Source organism: Acomys russatus, chromosome 23 (assembly GCF_903995435.1).
Source record: "Acomys russatus chromosome 23, mAcoRus1.1, whole genome shotgun sequence".
Lineage (NCBI taxonomy): Eukaryota > Metazoa > Chordata > Mammalia > Rodentia > Muridae > Acomys > Acomys russatus.
In genome coordinates this window covers 34602211-34616354 of record NC_067159.1, presented here as the reverse complement: position 1 = coordinate 34616354, position 14144 = coordinate 34602211, and the positions used below count along the sequence as shown (strand labels likewise).

Here is a 14144-nt window from a genome sequence, read left to right as displayed (position 1 = left end):
CATATGTGTTTGTTACTTTTCAACACTTATACACAACTCTACTTATTAGCTAATTCATTCCTTAAAACAATTCTACAAAGTATCTATACATGTTTATATTTTTGTAGAGGCAGAAAGTCATAATACGGCCCAGTCTTCTGGGTGGTATAATTATAAACATATGCTGTCACACCCATTTTATAGAATAAGTCATACATAAAATTACTAATCCAGTTAAAAATATTTAAAATATTTTGGTTTTGTTTTTAAAAGTGTAAGACACTTCCAGGAGTATTCTTCATCTCTTTTTGTGTGCTTTTATAAATACATTTGTAAGGAAAATTAGTAAATATATTGAGGTGTCACAGAGTATACAGAAAATCTTTACAGAGCCTGCCATACTGCCCTTCATAAATAGCATTATTTAGGTCTTATTTATATGTCACAGAATTCACTTATTTTAAATGTAAAACTCAGTGACTTTTAGTGTATCTACGGAATTCTGCAATCCATTATTAGAGCACTTCTTTTATTCCCAAAGATCCTTTGGATTCATCTTCAGTCCTTGCTTTTTCCCACCTGCTCTGAAAGTCACTAATCTATTTTTCATCTCTGTATTACATCTTTTGGGTATACTTCACATAGATGGGTTATATATGATTATTTGTAGGTGTCGTTTTCTCTCAGCGTGAGTTTAATATTCATCTCTGCTATCACACACACACACACACACACACACACACACACACACACACACACACATCCTTTTTTTAAAACTATATTCCATGATGTAGATACAGCATTTTGTACCTGTTTGCCAGTTACTACATTTGGGCCACGTCTCCTTTGATGCTGTGTGTATAATGTCATTATAGACATTAATGTGAGTCTGTGTGACTTTCACTTCTCTTAAATAGACATCTAGGAATGGATTTGCACCCTGGCACGGTAAATATATGTTTCCGTTGTAAAGGAAATTCAAACCATTTTTTCAAGTGAATTAGATGTTACATGTTTCCTTTAATAAGAGGGGGAAGAAGGGAGAAAATGTTCCCTTTCTCAAAATAAACACTTATTGGAGGTACCTCTCCAAAAATCCTGTACGTTGTCTGTTTCCTCTGAGTTTGGAAACAAGTTAACATGGATAAATGGCCTTGGGTAAATATTAGCATTATTGCTAGTAAATTGGACTGGAAAGAATATCTTGGATCAGTGGTCACATGGGATCTCTGATAAGTTCCCTCAGATTAAAATGGTTTTGTTCACATTGAAGGTCTCCACACGGCAAGCATAGAGTCTGCTCCAGTTCAGTCACTGCACAGAGAAGTGACCCCTGTGGGGACTCCAGTAGGAGAGAGAAAAAAGAAGGGTCAGGAAAGAGCAGCTCCTTCCAGGCTTTAGCCCTGACAACAGAGGCATGTGGGCTGCTGGTGCTCAGACTCCTAATGCAGCTGCTGTTCATCCCTGGAAATAAAGAGAAAGGGTTATAGTTCTATGTTTGCCACAGGCTGTGTTTCCACTCCATCAGCTCTCAGGCAGTGTGTGAATACTTACATTTATGGATGACAGTTTAAGAGAATGATTTAGCATGGAGGTCCAGGTAAGTGACTGAAAATGCTTGTAAATTGTATCTTTGTCAAATCTTATATTTTATTTACCTTAATAGCAATTTTTTTTTGCATAGCTATTTTAACTTTTTAAAATCAGCTGTAGCGTATACAACTTAGCTGGGCATTGCTTGGCACCACTGTTTCTTTGTTTCTTGCTCTGCTCTTTCTCGCAGTGGCAGTACTTTCTGTTATCCTCCAGACTTGCAGAATCATAGGCTAGTGGGAGTTTTAAGCTGCCCTGTTGCCTTGCTGAGGATTCAAGCGAACCCTGACAGGAACAGGTAGATGGGCAGGCCTGGCACCCACCTGATATTCAGGGGCATTGGCGAGGCTTCAGGATCACTGGAACATAGACGGGTGGAGACTGTTTGATGCTGTATCTGCTCTGTGACTTCCATATTTTATCCGAGTCTTTAACACAGACCTGGAGGACCTAAGGGGTCTGTGAATGGCATTGGAGAATGTCTTCATTACTTCTCTATTGCTGTGTGTGATAGGATACCACAACCAAGGAAACTTACGGAAGAAAGAGTTTACTGTAGCTTACAGTTTCAGAAGGCTGGAGTCCATGACCATCCTAACTGGGAATTGCATGAGCTTTTGTGATGTGCCTCCTCCAACAGGGCCACACCTCCTGGTCCTTTCTAAACAGTTCTACTAACTGGAGACCTAGTATCCAAATAGATGAGCCTATAGGGGTCATTTTTATTAACACTATCACAGGGTATTTCTTCAACTATTTTGTAAGTGTACTTTTTTAACATGTACCCTTTTCTATGGAGGTAAAATTGAAACCACATGTTAGACAAGTTTGTTTGTTTGTTTGTTTCAAGCTTGTTATATGGTCTTTGTTTTTACATTTTGTAATTACTTATGATAATGATTCCACATACCAAATATGCCATTTATTTGAAAGTTCACCAATAATTTGACAGGCCAATCCTGTTATTTAAGTAACTCATTAGAATGAGGATTAAAAGAGTATTTGATATGGAAAGATGTTTTGCAATATTCTGAAGGGCAAAATAGTTTGCAAAAGTATATGATTCCATTTTTTCCTGGTTTTTCAAGATAGATCTCTCTGTGTAGCCCTGGCTGTCCTGGACACACTTTGTAGACCAGGCTGTCCTCGAACTCACAGCGATCCGTCTGCCTCTATCTCCCGAGTGCTGGGAATGATTCCATTTTTATTACCATTTCAGGTTATGATGGAGAGTGAACAGGATGGAGACAGGAAAGGAATAAAAGATTTTTATAGCACTTCAGTGGCTGTTTTGTTTACTTTTGAAACTTTTCCATTAAAACTACTTGTTTACATTGGAGATATCTTACCTCCCAACATACCTGTGATCTACTTTTGTTTTTATGCATTATAACCATGTTAGAAGCCCCTCAGCAGCCACCCTGTGGTGTGATTCAGTTCCTTAATCATCCTTTTATGGTAATAACTTCAAAGTCACCCAAATCCTATTTATGAATTCTCTAATGTCAACAAAGGGAGATTGTCTTAGGGAAGTCCACCCACAGCATCTCAGCTGTGCCTTACTCTGTGAGAAGCGCTCTTTCCTTAACCTCATGTTTAAATCTCTAGCACTTTTTAAAAATTAAATCCTGGCTTACTTCATAAAAACCTATTGTTAATAAAATATATAATCATTGAATAAAGAAAATCAAAGTTTCCTTCTATAGGGTGAGAGAAATGAATGAGTATTTTTCATGCAATGTGATGATTTGGGCTTTGAAACTAATATGGTAAATGTTGGTTTTAAAGCTTTTTAGATTGGAAAAGGAAAATTAAAATACATAATAAGTTTTATTGTTCAGAATTGGAAAATTGGGATAAAAATCAATGAAATGAAATTGCACAATGCAGTGCAGTTAAGAAATAAAAATTAAACGCACAAATATATAGAATAAGAGACTGCAGATGTGGCACTGGTGCCTCAGGGAACAGTATGGTGCTTATAGTAATAATCTGGGGGGAGTCACGCTATAGGTGATTTTAAATCAAATGCTGCGGAAAGCTGGGCTGCTATCCAGGTTATCGTATATAAAATGAAATGCAGCTTTACAAAGTGCAAAGGAGAAAACAGTAAAACGTAAAACAAGAAAAAAAGAGTGCCTGATTATGGTTCATATTAATAACATTTTAATTAATGTTTCTGGAAAAAGCATGTGCACATTTAAAGTTAGAAAACTGTAGACTGAGATTTGAAGATGAGAAACCTCTCAGCTCTTAAAATCATGACAAATTGAAAACTTCCAATTTTTCTTCTAACAATAAAGGAAATAAAAAGAATTACAGAAACTATTCTTGTTCAAAGCAGACTTAAACCTACTTTGAGTGTACATGGTACAGCTCTAGTTAGTGTGCTATATGAGAATTAGAAAATGCCAATTGGAAATGAATTTGGACAATGATAATCTAAACGTGTCACATATTAATTCTGAACTTTATGTTTTATGATTTAATGAGAATTTGTATTTGTTTAAAACATTTATTTTAAACCAGGCGTGGTGGCATACAATTTTAATTTCAACACTGCAGCAACAGAAACAAGCAGATCCCTATACATCCTGCTCTACATAGTGAGTTCCAGGCTGGCCAGCCAATGGCTGCATAGTGAGACTTTGTCAAAAGAATCAACAAAATACATATTATGACGATAAATATGCCTAACAGATTTTATTTTCCCTTTGAGGAAATTTGTGCCAAAGTGAAAGACTACACAGGTGTTGAGGAATAGGGCAGTAGGTAACCTATCCTTCTGAAAAATCCATGCCTGTTGTGGGAAAGCATATTTATTATTGATTCAAATTACAAAGATTATGACAGCTGCTGATTCCAGCTCTTATAGATTATTTTGGGACTATAATTTAGCACATCACACTCCTGGATGCTTTTGCAAACCAAATTAACCACACTAATCTTGTGGATCTACTCAATATCATCACTTTCAAAACTGCAGAACAGTAGTGGCCTATAAGAGACTCCAGACCCTTTCTCCAAGAATACAATGTAACCCCTTCTTAAAACAAGAGTTTGACTCCTAAAACCCTAAAAGAATTGGGTCAAACACAGGATTGGGAGCCAGAGGACATAGGTCCTAGCAGCCCTGGGTAATGCTGTGATTTAGAATGTTTCTAAGTGTTAGCTTGAAAGAGTTGTTGAGGATACAGCCATGTGACATAAACTGTCACAGGCTCTATAAAAGGTATTTATTACTGCTGAATTTTCATTAAGAATTTATAGCTCCTCCATTCTGTTCTCTTCTTCTTTTTTTTTTTTTAAAGATTTATTTATTTATTATTATGTATACAGTACTCTGCCTGCATGTACACCTGCAGGCTAGAAGAGGGCACCAGGTCACATTATAGATGGTTGTGAGCCACCATGTGGTTGCTGGGAATTGAACTCAGGACCTCTGGAGCAGCAGTCAGTGCCCTTAACCTCTGAGCCATCTCTCCAGCCCCCTCTGTTCTCTTCTTTACTTTCAAACATTGTTTGAAATTGGTTCTATTTCTATTTCTAATCATCTGGGTTCGTGTATGTTCCATTGTCTCCTGTATGATCTCCAAACCCCTTAGATAAAGTAAACATTTTAACGCTACCGTGTAGCATGGCACACATGACCCAGTGGAGAGGCTTTGTAAGGCATGCCTTGATCCACTCAGTTGCCATTAACAAAGTACCAAATATTAGGTTCCTTACAAACAGTAAAATCCTCACAGTTGTAGAGACTGGAAGTCTGAGATCAAGGCACCATTTTTGGTGTCTGATGAAGTCAACTTTGTAGATTTCATGGATGACACCTTTTTGGGTAGATTTTCACTTAGAAGAGATGAGGGTTTTGTGCTGCTTTTTATAAAAATCAATCCCACTCATGAAGGCTCTGTCTTTAAGACTTAGTTACTTCTTCCTATTTTTTTCCTCATTGTTATCAGCTTAGAATTAAGGGGGAAGCATTCAGACCCTAGAAATATTTTTCCTCTTCTTGAATAATGCCTCAGGCTCCTTGTTAAGGTACAAATAATGGAATCAGAGTTTTGTTGAAGTACGTTGTGGTTTAAGGTTTATATAGCAACAGTCGAGGTCCTGTCTAGTCTCTTTTCCTGCTCTGTGACATCAACTTGTGTCTCATAAAACCATGATCTACTTGCCCTCAATTTCCCACTCCTCTTTATATCTTCTTTTCATGTATCTACCTCTGTGGATGTGACATATTATTCTTGTTTGTCAACTTGTCCCTCATGAAAGACCAAAGACCAGTTCCTTCCTGTGTACCACATCATTTATGTGTAGCTTGTCGTTGTTGTTGGTTCTTTGGTTTTTTTTTTGTTTGTTTGTTTGTTTGTCTTACTGATTTAGCTGACTTGTAAGGCTTCTGATAAAAATGCGTTCTGCAAACTTTGATTAAATGAATGTACAAATGGTTAATTATTTAATTTTTTTAAATAAGGAAACATTTTTTATTACTGGAAGATGAATTAAACACCAGTTTGAGATCATCCACCTTATTTAATAACTATGAAGTATTTTTCTAAGATCACAGAAAATTTTAATTGAAATATATTTTATTTTTTCTTCAAGGCCAGTTAATTTTGTAAAGTTATAAATTTTATTCAATGTGCTTATAAAGGTTTAGCAAATTAAAGAACTTAGAGAGAGCAGTGAAAATTACTTATAATCCTACCAATCAAAGAAATTATTCAAAGCATATATTATTCATCTAATTTTATATGCATGTGTGTGGGTTGGTATGTGTATGTGTGAGTGCAGTTACCTATGAAGCCAGAAGAAGGCACTGGGTACCCTGGTGCAGGAGTTCTAACAGCTGGTTATAACACCTCTGAGTGGGTACTGAAATCGGAATTGTGTCCTTTGCAAAAAGCTTGTTCTCCTAACTATTGAGTCTGTAATTTTACATTTTAAAAAATATTTAATATGAATATTTCATATGTTGTTATTCTCATAAAATACCATTTAAATGTCTAAAAACCTGCTTAATAAGAGTGTTTATATTTGATTTTCTTTAGCCCTCTGCTCATTCCCATATCCCTCCCAGTTTTCACTGTACATATAGAAATATTGTCGTACAGAAATTATCTGTCAGTATTTCTGTCTCTGTGGAAGAGAATCACAAGAGAGTGATTCAAAGAATTAACAATCAAAGCATTTTACAGAAACTGCCACATTGCCTTCAAGCATGGACAATCTAGACTCCTTCCAGTAGACAAAGAATGCCTTTTTTCCATTCTCACCTAGATAATATCCTATCAAATCCACCAGGAAGATGGACTGCGTGACCACTAAAAGGTTGAATTTTGTTAAATTTCTTCCAAGTTTTAGGTTCTGGAACCAATACTATCTATTTTGGTTTTCATCTAGATTTTCTACGCAGTTCACGCTTTCCAAGCACGGAGTGACCATGAACTCAGCCTTCAAGAGTACCAGAGAGTCCACATACTGAGATTCTGTGATCTAAGTGGCAATGAAGAGTGGTGGTTAGCTGAAGCGCAGGGTCAGAAAGGGTACGTGCCAGCTAACTACCTTGGGAAGATGACATATGCTTAAGAAAATAAGCACAGGGCACTCATTTCCTGGCAAGTTGCTTATTGACTACCTCATAAAACTGACACTGGGACTTCAAACCAGAAAGGAAGAACTCCACATCCTGTATGAACTGACAATGCATCACATTTTAAGGACAATCTTGCTTCCTAACAGGAAATTTTTATTGATGTATAAAGAATAATTGTTGACAAAAATTACCACCACTAGGAAAGCAGAGTAAACAGCTTAGGCTCTGGCTACATATTTAAAGGTAGAGATCTTTTGAAAAGATGCACTTTTGTTTGTCATCACCCAAGAGTGGATTGAAGAATAAGGCTTTTCTCTTTATTATAGTGTTTTTACTGTACTCTGCCTTAAACATATTTTTCAAATTTCTTTTTAGCACTTACACCTGTTTATGTACTCACGTAATATATTCTACAGTTTACACATGAGTATACAACAGATTATATATGTAAAAATCACAGAATAAACTAACTGCACATAAACATAATGAACAGTCTTTAATATGGGGCTCCATTTTAAATACGTTTTTAATAAAAAAAGAAAACATAGTCTACTGCTAATATCCAAAACGTACTAAATGGGTACTACATAATAGACATTGCATTAAGTGATTTATATGTAATGATTTAATGCAACATAATGCTCGCAAGTGGTAGAGGTGGGTCAAACACAGGTAGCGTGGCTCCAGGGTCCCTGTAGTCTCCTTGAGTGCAAAATAATGACATAAATAGTGGACCTGGAGGAAATCATTCTCTCAGAGCCACATTTCAATATTTAGCAGCTTTTTAAAATTAAGAGCTTAAGAAGACTTCCGCATGAGCCTGGGAAAGGAAAATGAAGTTTCTAAATTTATTATCTGTACTTTTTATTGTTGTGATTAAGCATGTATAAAAGTATAATTGTTTTAAAGCTGCCATACATGATTGCTGATGAAGCTTTAATGGGGAAACATTTTTTGGGCCACTTGGTGATGTAGAGATGCATGAGGAGTGTGTACTCTACTTCAGAGCCAAGACGGAAATACTTTTCCTGGCCAGTTTGCGCTCAGACAAGGCGCTGGGGATTGCATCAGCTGTAGCACCATGTCAGGGCTTTGTGCTTTCATTGGGGTACTGCTCTGAGAACTGCCCTCCAAACTTTCCGGCATATTCACTCAGGACATGTTATTAGATTAAAATAGATAAAGCGGGACAGACACAGGGAGAAACTGAGCCAGGGAGAGGGTTCAGAAATAGAGGAGGAAAGCTAAAATAGTTGGAGGTATAAAATTCTATAGAGAACGTTTTATGGAGACCAAAATGTCGGTTACATGTTTGCTTGGTCAGCATTACAAAATATGTGTTGTTTATCAGGAATCTGGCAAATTGAAGGGTTTTTAGCACAGTGCAAATCAATGCAGTTCCTGGCCACATAAGGTTTTCAGTCTAATGTGGACAACAGTGGCATTACAGAACTAAATCCCTGGTGACGGCTACTGATAACAACGTGTGTTTAAGACCATGTCACACAAGATGGCTAATTTTTTTTGTACGATTTCAGTGGTTACTCTGATAATTTTGGTAGATTTTAATTGCCAATAAAAACCCTAATGCCATGTTTTAAGATTTTTTACTTTGAAAGATTTGATCTTTTTGATGTACATATATTATATTACATTTATTACTGAGCAATAGCTGTAACAAAATAGTTCTATTTCTTCCAGGGTAGCCAGCTGAATATTAAACCTGCCTCCCAAAGCAGAAGTGAGAAACAGTTTATACTACTACTGAATTCACTAAAGTAACTTTATAATGTTTTTCTGACATTGCATTTGTATAAAATGTTTTGTTTTTTAACTAAGGTAACAAAAGACTTTCTGAAAGGTATTAAAGACTTAAACATTTTTAAATTGCTCTTTGAATTCAATTTTAAAACATAAACTCCGTTTGCCTAAGGTCAAGCAAAAAGAAATTAATAATTGCTACTGAAGGACACTATGAAAAAGTCCGAAGAGGCCTGATTTTTATATGGCTTTGTGTGTCTACACACCTGTATGTAACGCCAAGCTTCAGTGTTTTTCACAAAAATGAAGAATTAAATAAATAGCACAGATGTGCTTTTTGTTTTTCTGGCTGAAAGAAGTGATTAGGTGCAGGAGCAGCTTTGTCTGCTGGTGTGGGCCTCGGAATGATGCTTCCTGTCTGACCTTTGAAAAATCTGCACCAGGAAAATCAATACTTCAGCTAGCTCCCGAGAAAGAACTCTTAATGAAGCCAGAGACTGCGCCTTTCCTATGGTGAGCACAGTGCTAGAAATGAGCTCTGAAAAAGCAGATAATACCTTCATTTTCTACTTCTTCTACTTAAAATCAAGTAAACTGTAATTTTGAAATTAGACATTATTTTATTAGAGCTCAGGAAAATACATTACCAAGATAGTTTATAGAATGTATATATGTAAGCAGCTCAAGGATCAAACCATCAGTTGTATGAGAATAATTACAACTAGGCATGCTAATGCATTTTGTTATATTTCTTTTCAAATTAATATTACACAGAATAGGATCCTCTGATGTGGGCATTTTTTTTTTTTTTTTTTTTTTTTAACCAAAATGAAGAGGAAGCTTTTGTGGCTATTTTTCTTTTTAAAACAAATAAAAACATATGCATCTTATTTACATTTTATTTTGAAATGCACTTGTTAAAATTACTAGTATATATAATAAAGTGTAGAGAGTATAGAATATTAATCTAATAACATAAAATTATTATTCGTGCAGAATCATGAAAAGGCACAAATGTGAACATTCCTTATACTTCAGAAAAATATCTTGACTGTGAAGGATGGGTAGAGGGATAGATGCACATGCTTAGACACAGCAATGAAGCAATGGGTAACAGACTTTAAATGCTGGAACATTCCAAATCATTCCAAAATAGAACTCAGATATTTGAAAATTTTCTTTTTAAATGCCTGATGCTATCTGGGATGAACATAGTTTGGTTGGTTTACAAAACTGAGTGTTTCAACTACTAAGACATGGAATTATTGCCTCTTGGATTTTTGTCTGCCACATTAACCTCACAAAGGTGCGTGAATACAAGGAGAAAAATCTAAAGATGTAAAAGACCCTCTTGCTTCAAGCTGTTGGTAGGAAGTATAGTTTCCTAATATACCCACTGCACTGCTAACTAGAAGCAGTCAAACCTCACAGAATGCAGACCAAGTGAGCTTACATATTTACATCATGATCAGTGAGGTTGGGATTGCAGTTCACTGGCCAGACACCGGACTTCCAATTCTCTAGGATCAGATCCAATTGAAAGATCTTAAAAGTCTAACTTTGTAGTTGCCTTTTCTATACACATGTACCTACATTATTTCAGGGCTACCGGATCTCAAGGTGAGATGCCTTAATGCAGCTACTGTTTTCACAACTATCTACTCTAGTTAGATGCAGGTAGCATTTGTATATTTTGAAAAATTAAACCTTAGGAAAGAATTGGGATGGAATGAAGAATTGGAATTGAGATGTTCTTGGTTGGAAATCCTGGGGATATACTCTTACTAAATTAAATTTGTTTTCTTTTGCTTAAAATTCTAGAGGCATCTGAATGTATTCATCACATTTCTAATTTCTTATGCTTTTTGTACTAATAAAATGTCATTTTGTTAAAAGTGATGTATTTGCTGTGAAACCTGTGGTCATAACATTTATAATTTGTAACTAATAAAGCAACTATCACACCCTGTTTAAAAACTGGACTCATCTAACTTTTAAATCCAGATATGCCCTGATTTACAGTGGATTTACATCCTGACACACTTACCATGGCTTTAAAACATCCTGAACTGCTGAGCATCAATCACTCAGCAAGCCAGTGCTACATGCAGAGTACCAGTTGCTCGCTGGCATGATCATCGGAATTACTGGGAGCTGCAATCTGTTGCCTCTGCCTGGAAACGGGAGTGGTACACAGTGTATGACTAGGTCAGAAAGACAACTTGAAATGCAGATTCTACTAAGCATATATTTCTTTCACAGTACTCCAAAACAAAACAAAACCTAGTGAAAGTATTATAAACCAGGGGCCATTTATATTGGGTATCTTTCATTTTATCTCTTAGGAACTGTTTTAAAAAATAGGAAACTGACACTAGCCCAAGGGGTACGTCCCCATGGAAAACTTTACCTATCAGGAAAGTGGGTCAGAGGGGAAGACATCCTATTGAGACTTTAGGTGTGAGAAGCCTGGGAGAATGAGGAAATAGAAGGATCCAGAGGGTCCTGGAAAACTACAGGCGGGTCTGGGCCCTGGGGTCCTCCTCAAACTATGACACCAGTCAAGGAAAATATAGGCAGTAAACTTCGAACCCCTACCCAGACTAGCTGATGGACAGGACATTCTCCACCGTTAAGTGGAGAAGGAGATCTGACTTTCACACAAACTCTGGTGCCCCATATTTGACCATGCCCCTTGGATGGAGATGCCTGGTGGCACTCAGAGGAAGGATAATAGGTCATCAAGGAGAGACTCGATACCCTATGAGCATATACAGGGGGAGGAGGTCTCCCTCAGTCACAGACATAGGGGAGGGGGATGGGGGGGGGAAGCGGGAGCGAGGGAGGAATGGGAGAATACAAGGGATGGGCTAACAACTGAGATGTAATTTGAAGAAATTAATAATAAAAAAAGGGAAAAAAAAAAAAAAGAAAAAAAAATAGGAAACTGACACAAAAGGGTTAAAGACCAGGGCATTGTATCTTAAGACCAGTTAGTATTCTTTCTGTGCCATTTTTTTTTTTTTTAAATCTTTCTTAAGTCACTAAATCCAATGGTTAACCTCATAAATTATAATATGAAAAAGAGAAAAAGGCTCGTGACCAAAATGGGGTTTGAATAGTCAGTCCTAAAACTTTACAAGAACACGTGCTGTTGTGGTTTGAATGTGCAATGCTCCCATTGGCTCATGTGCTTCATCATTTTGTTGTCATGGTGGTGCTTTATGGAAAGTTATGGGATCCACAGGAGGTGAAGACTTACTGGGGGCAACAGGCTGAGGGGGGCGAGCTTTGAAATTTTGTAGCCTGGCTTTACTTCCTGTTTCTTTTCTGTTTCCTGTCCACTCAGACTGTCTGATCAACTGCCCTCTCCCAAGACTTCACTAACATGATGGATTCTATCCCTTGGAAACTGTAAGCCATTTCCCCTTAAGTCGTTTTTGTCAGAGTATTTTTTGCCACAGCCAAAGTGAAAACTAAGACACTTGCACACTCATACACTGAGCCAACAGAGAGCTACAGATTTCAGTGCTATTCAAGAAAAAAGCAAAGGTCTCTATCCATCACATAACTTGATTGCAATAAATACTTGTTATACATAGCCAAAACATAAACATAATATTGATACCTTTATAACTACTCCTTGATGAGGAAAAATAAAGGCCTAAGAGCTATTTGAGATAAATTCTAATGTCAAATATGTTCTCTTAAAAATACCAAATTGAGTTAGGTCCCTTCTGCTCTCGCTCTCTCTCTCTCGCTCTCTCTCTCTCTTTCTCTCTCTCTCACCACTACTATACAAAGACTCATATTCACTGAAAGATAAATTACTTCCTAAACTCATTACAATTTCTAAGAAGTGGCACAAAAATTAAAACAATTGCTTCTCTCAACTCTAGCACACTTTCTGTGATAAGGTAAAAAAATTTTTTTTACTTTAAATGCTAATGTGTAAACTGAATTAAGCATTATTTCTCTAATGTCTTCAAGATAATGAATTAAAGTAACTGTAATAACTGTACAGTTAATAGAAGTAATACAGTAACTTGATATAAGCTTGTGGCAGGCCGTTTTTTTAAGTCAAAATTGCATTTGAACTATAAACAAACTTTTTGAACTCTTTATAAAGGGGATTTGGAGTTTATACTAAACCATTGTTTATCAACAGAAAGGTGTTTCTCAAAACAAAAACATCTGTAGGCAGATTTATAAGTGTATAAATAGATATTTATTCCATCTCTAAATGATGAGCTCATTTCAATACTGTTTTCTAGTTTATTATGAATCATTTAATGCAACTAATTAACAGAGCAGTTTAAAATCTTCCTATAGAAAAAGACCAAGCTTAAAAGTTTTATCTTTATAAATTCATAAATTTATTTCAGAATGGTATTTTTAAAACCTAGGGATAAAGGAAGACATGTTAAAATTAGACTTCGTATTATACATCAAGAGTGATAAAACAACTCTACTTAGTGGATGAATATACAGAATTACAAGATTCAGTTTCAGGAAAAACTGAGGTATTCCTTGATTGTTAAAAAAGGATGCTGCATTTTGGTATATTTATTGGTCTGATACAGAAAACACTCCATTCTGTATTGGAATATGTAAACTGATGGCTAATTCACTAGCTTGCCAGGCAATGACTTGGGCTGCCTCATGTGGGATGGAGAGACATCTCCCCATAAGACAGAGACCCAAGGGTCAATTCTGGGGCTTTTTATAATACCTCACTCTTGCCAGAATCAATCAGTGGACACATGAGGGGCATACTGATCCCCTAAGAGTCTCTACCTATCACTGGCCAAGGACACTGCCATACTGGGGACCAAACTTCTAAGACATGAAACCTTAGGGCACAAACCACATCCTAACCATATTCAAGTCATATGAACACTGGCTCAACAGAAATCTCAAGAACTCATCATTAGGGAGGAGCTTCTTTTACACAAAGAACTATGTTAAAATGTTACAACATTCTTGAGGCATTGAAAAAGCATGTCTTTTACTATAAGAAGCTGTTTGTAAACTAATTCTCATCTGCTAATCCTCTTGGAAATTGATACTCAGTAATTCTCAGAATGTGCCACCAGGATGAGTCAAAACTCAGCGTTTATTAAATATACACATGTGCACATATCCTTTGTCAGATAGGGAAAGTGGGAAATGTGAGAAAAGCACATTGGAGCAGGATATAAGCATTCATAAT

At 36.4% G+C, this 14144-nt stretch overlaps 1 protein-coding gene across 1 annotated transcript in view; it reads left to right on the top strand.

Moving 5' to 3' along the window:
• Window positions 1–7579, top strand: part of Arhgef38 (Rho guanine nucleotide exchange factor 38) — a 115405-nt gene extending 107826 nt beyond the window's left edge. Inside the window, exon 14 of the mRNA XM_051165511.1 lies at window positions 6979–7579. Within this exon, the coding sequence (XP_051021468.1) occupies window positions 6979–7164 (186 nt within the window). The 3' untranslated portion in view covers window positions 7165–7579. The remainder of the gene's footprint in view (window positions 1–6978) is intronic.
• Window positions 7580–14144: the final 6565 nt, after the last annotated feature.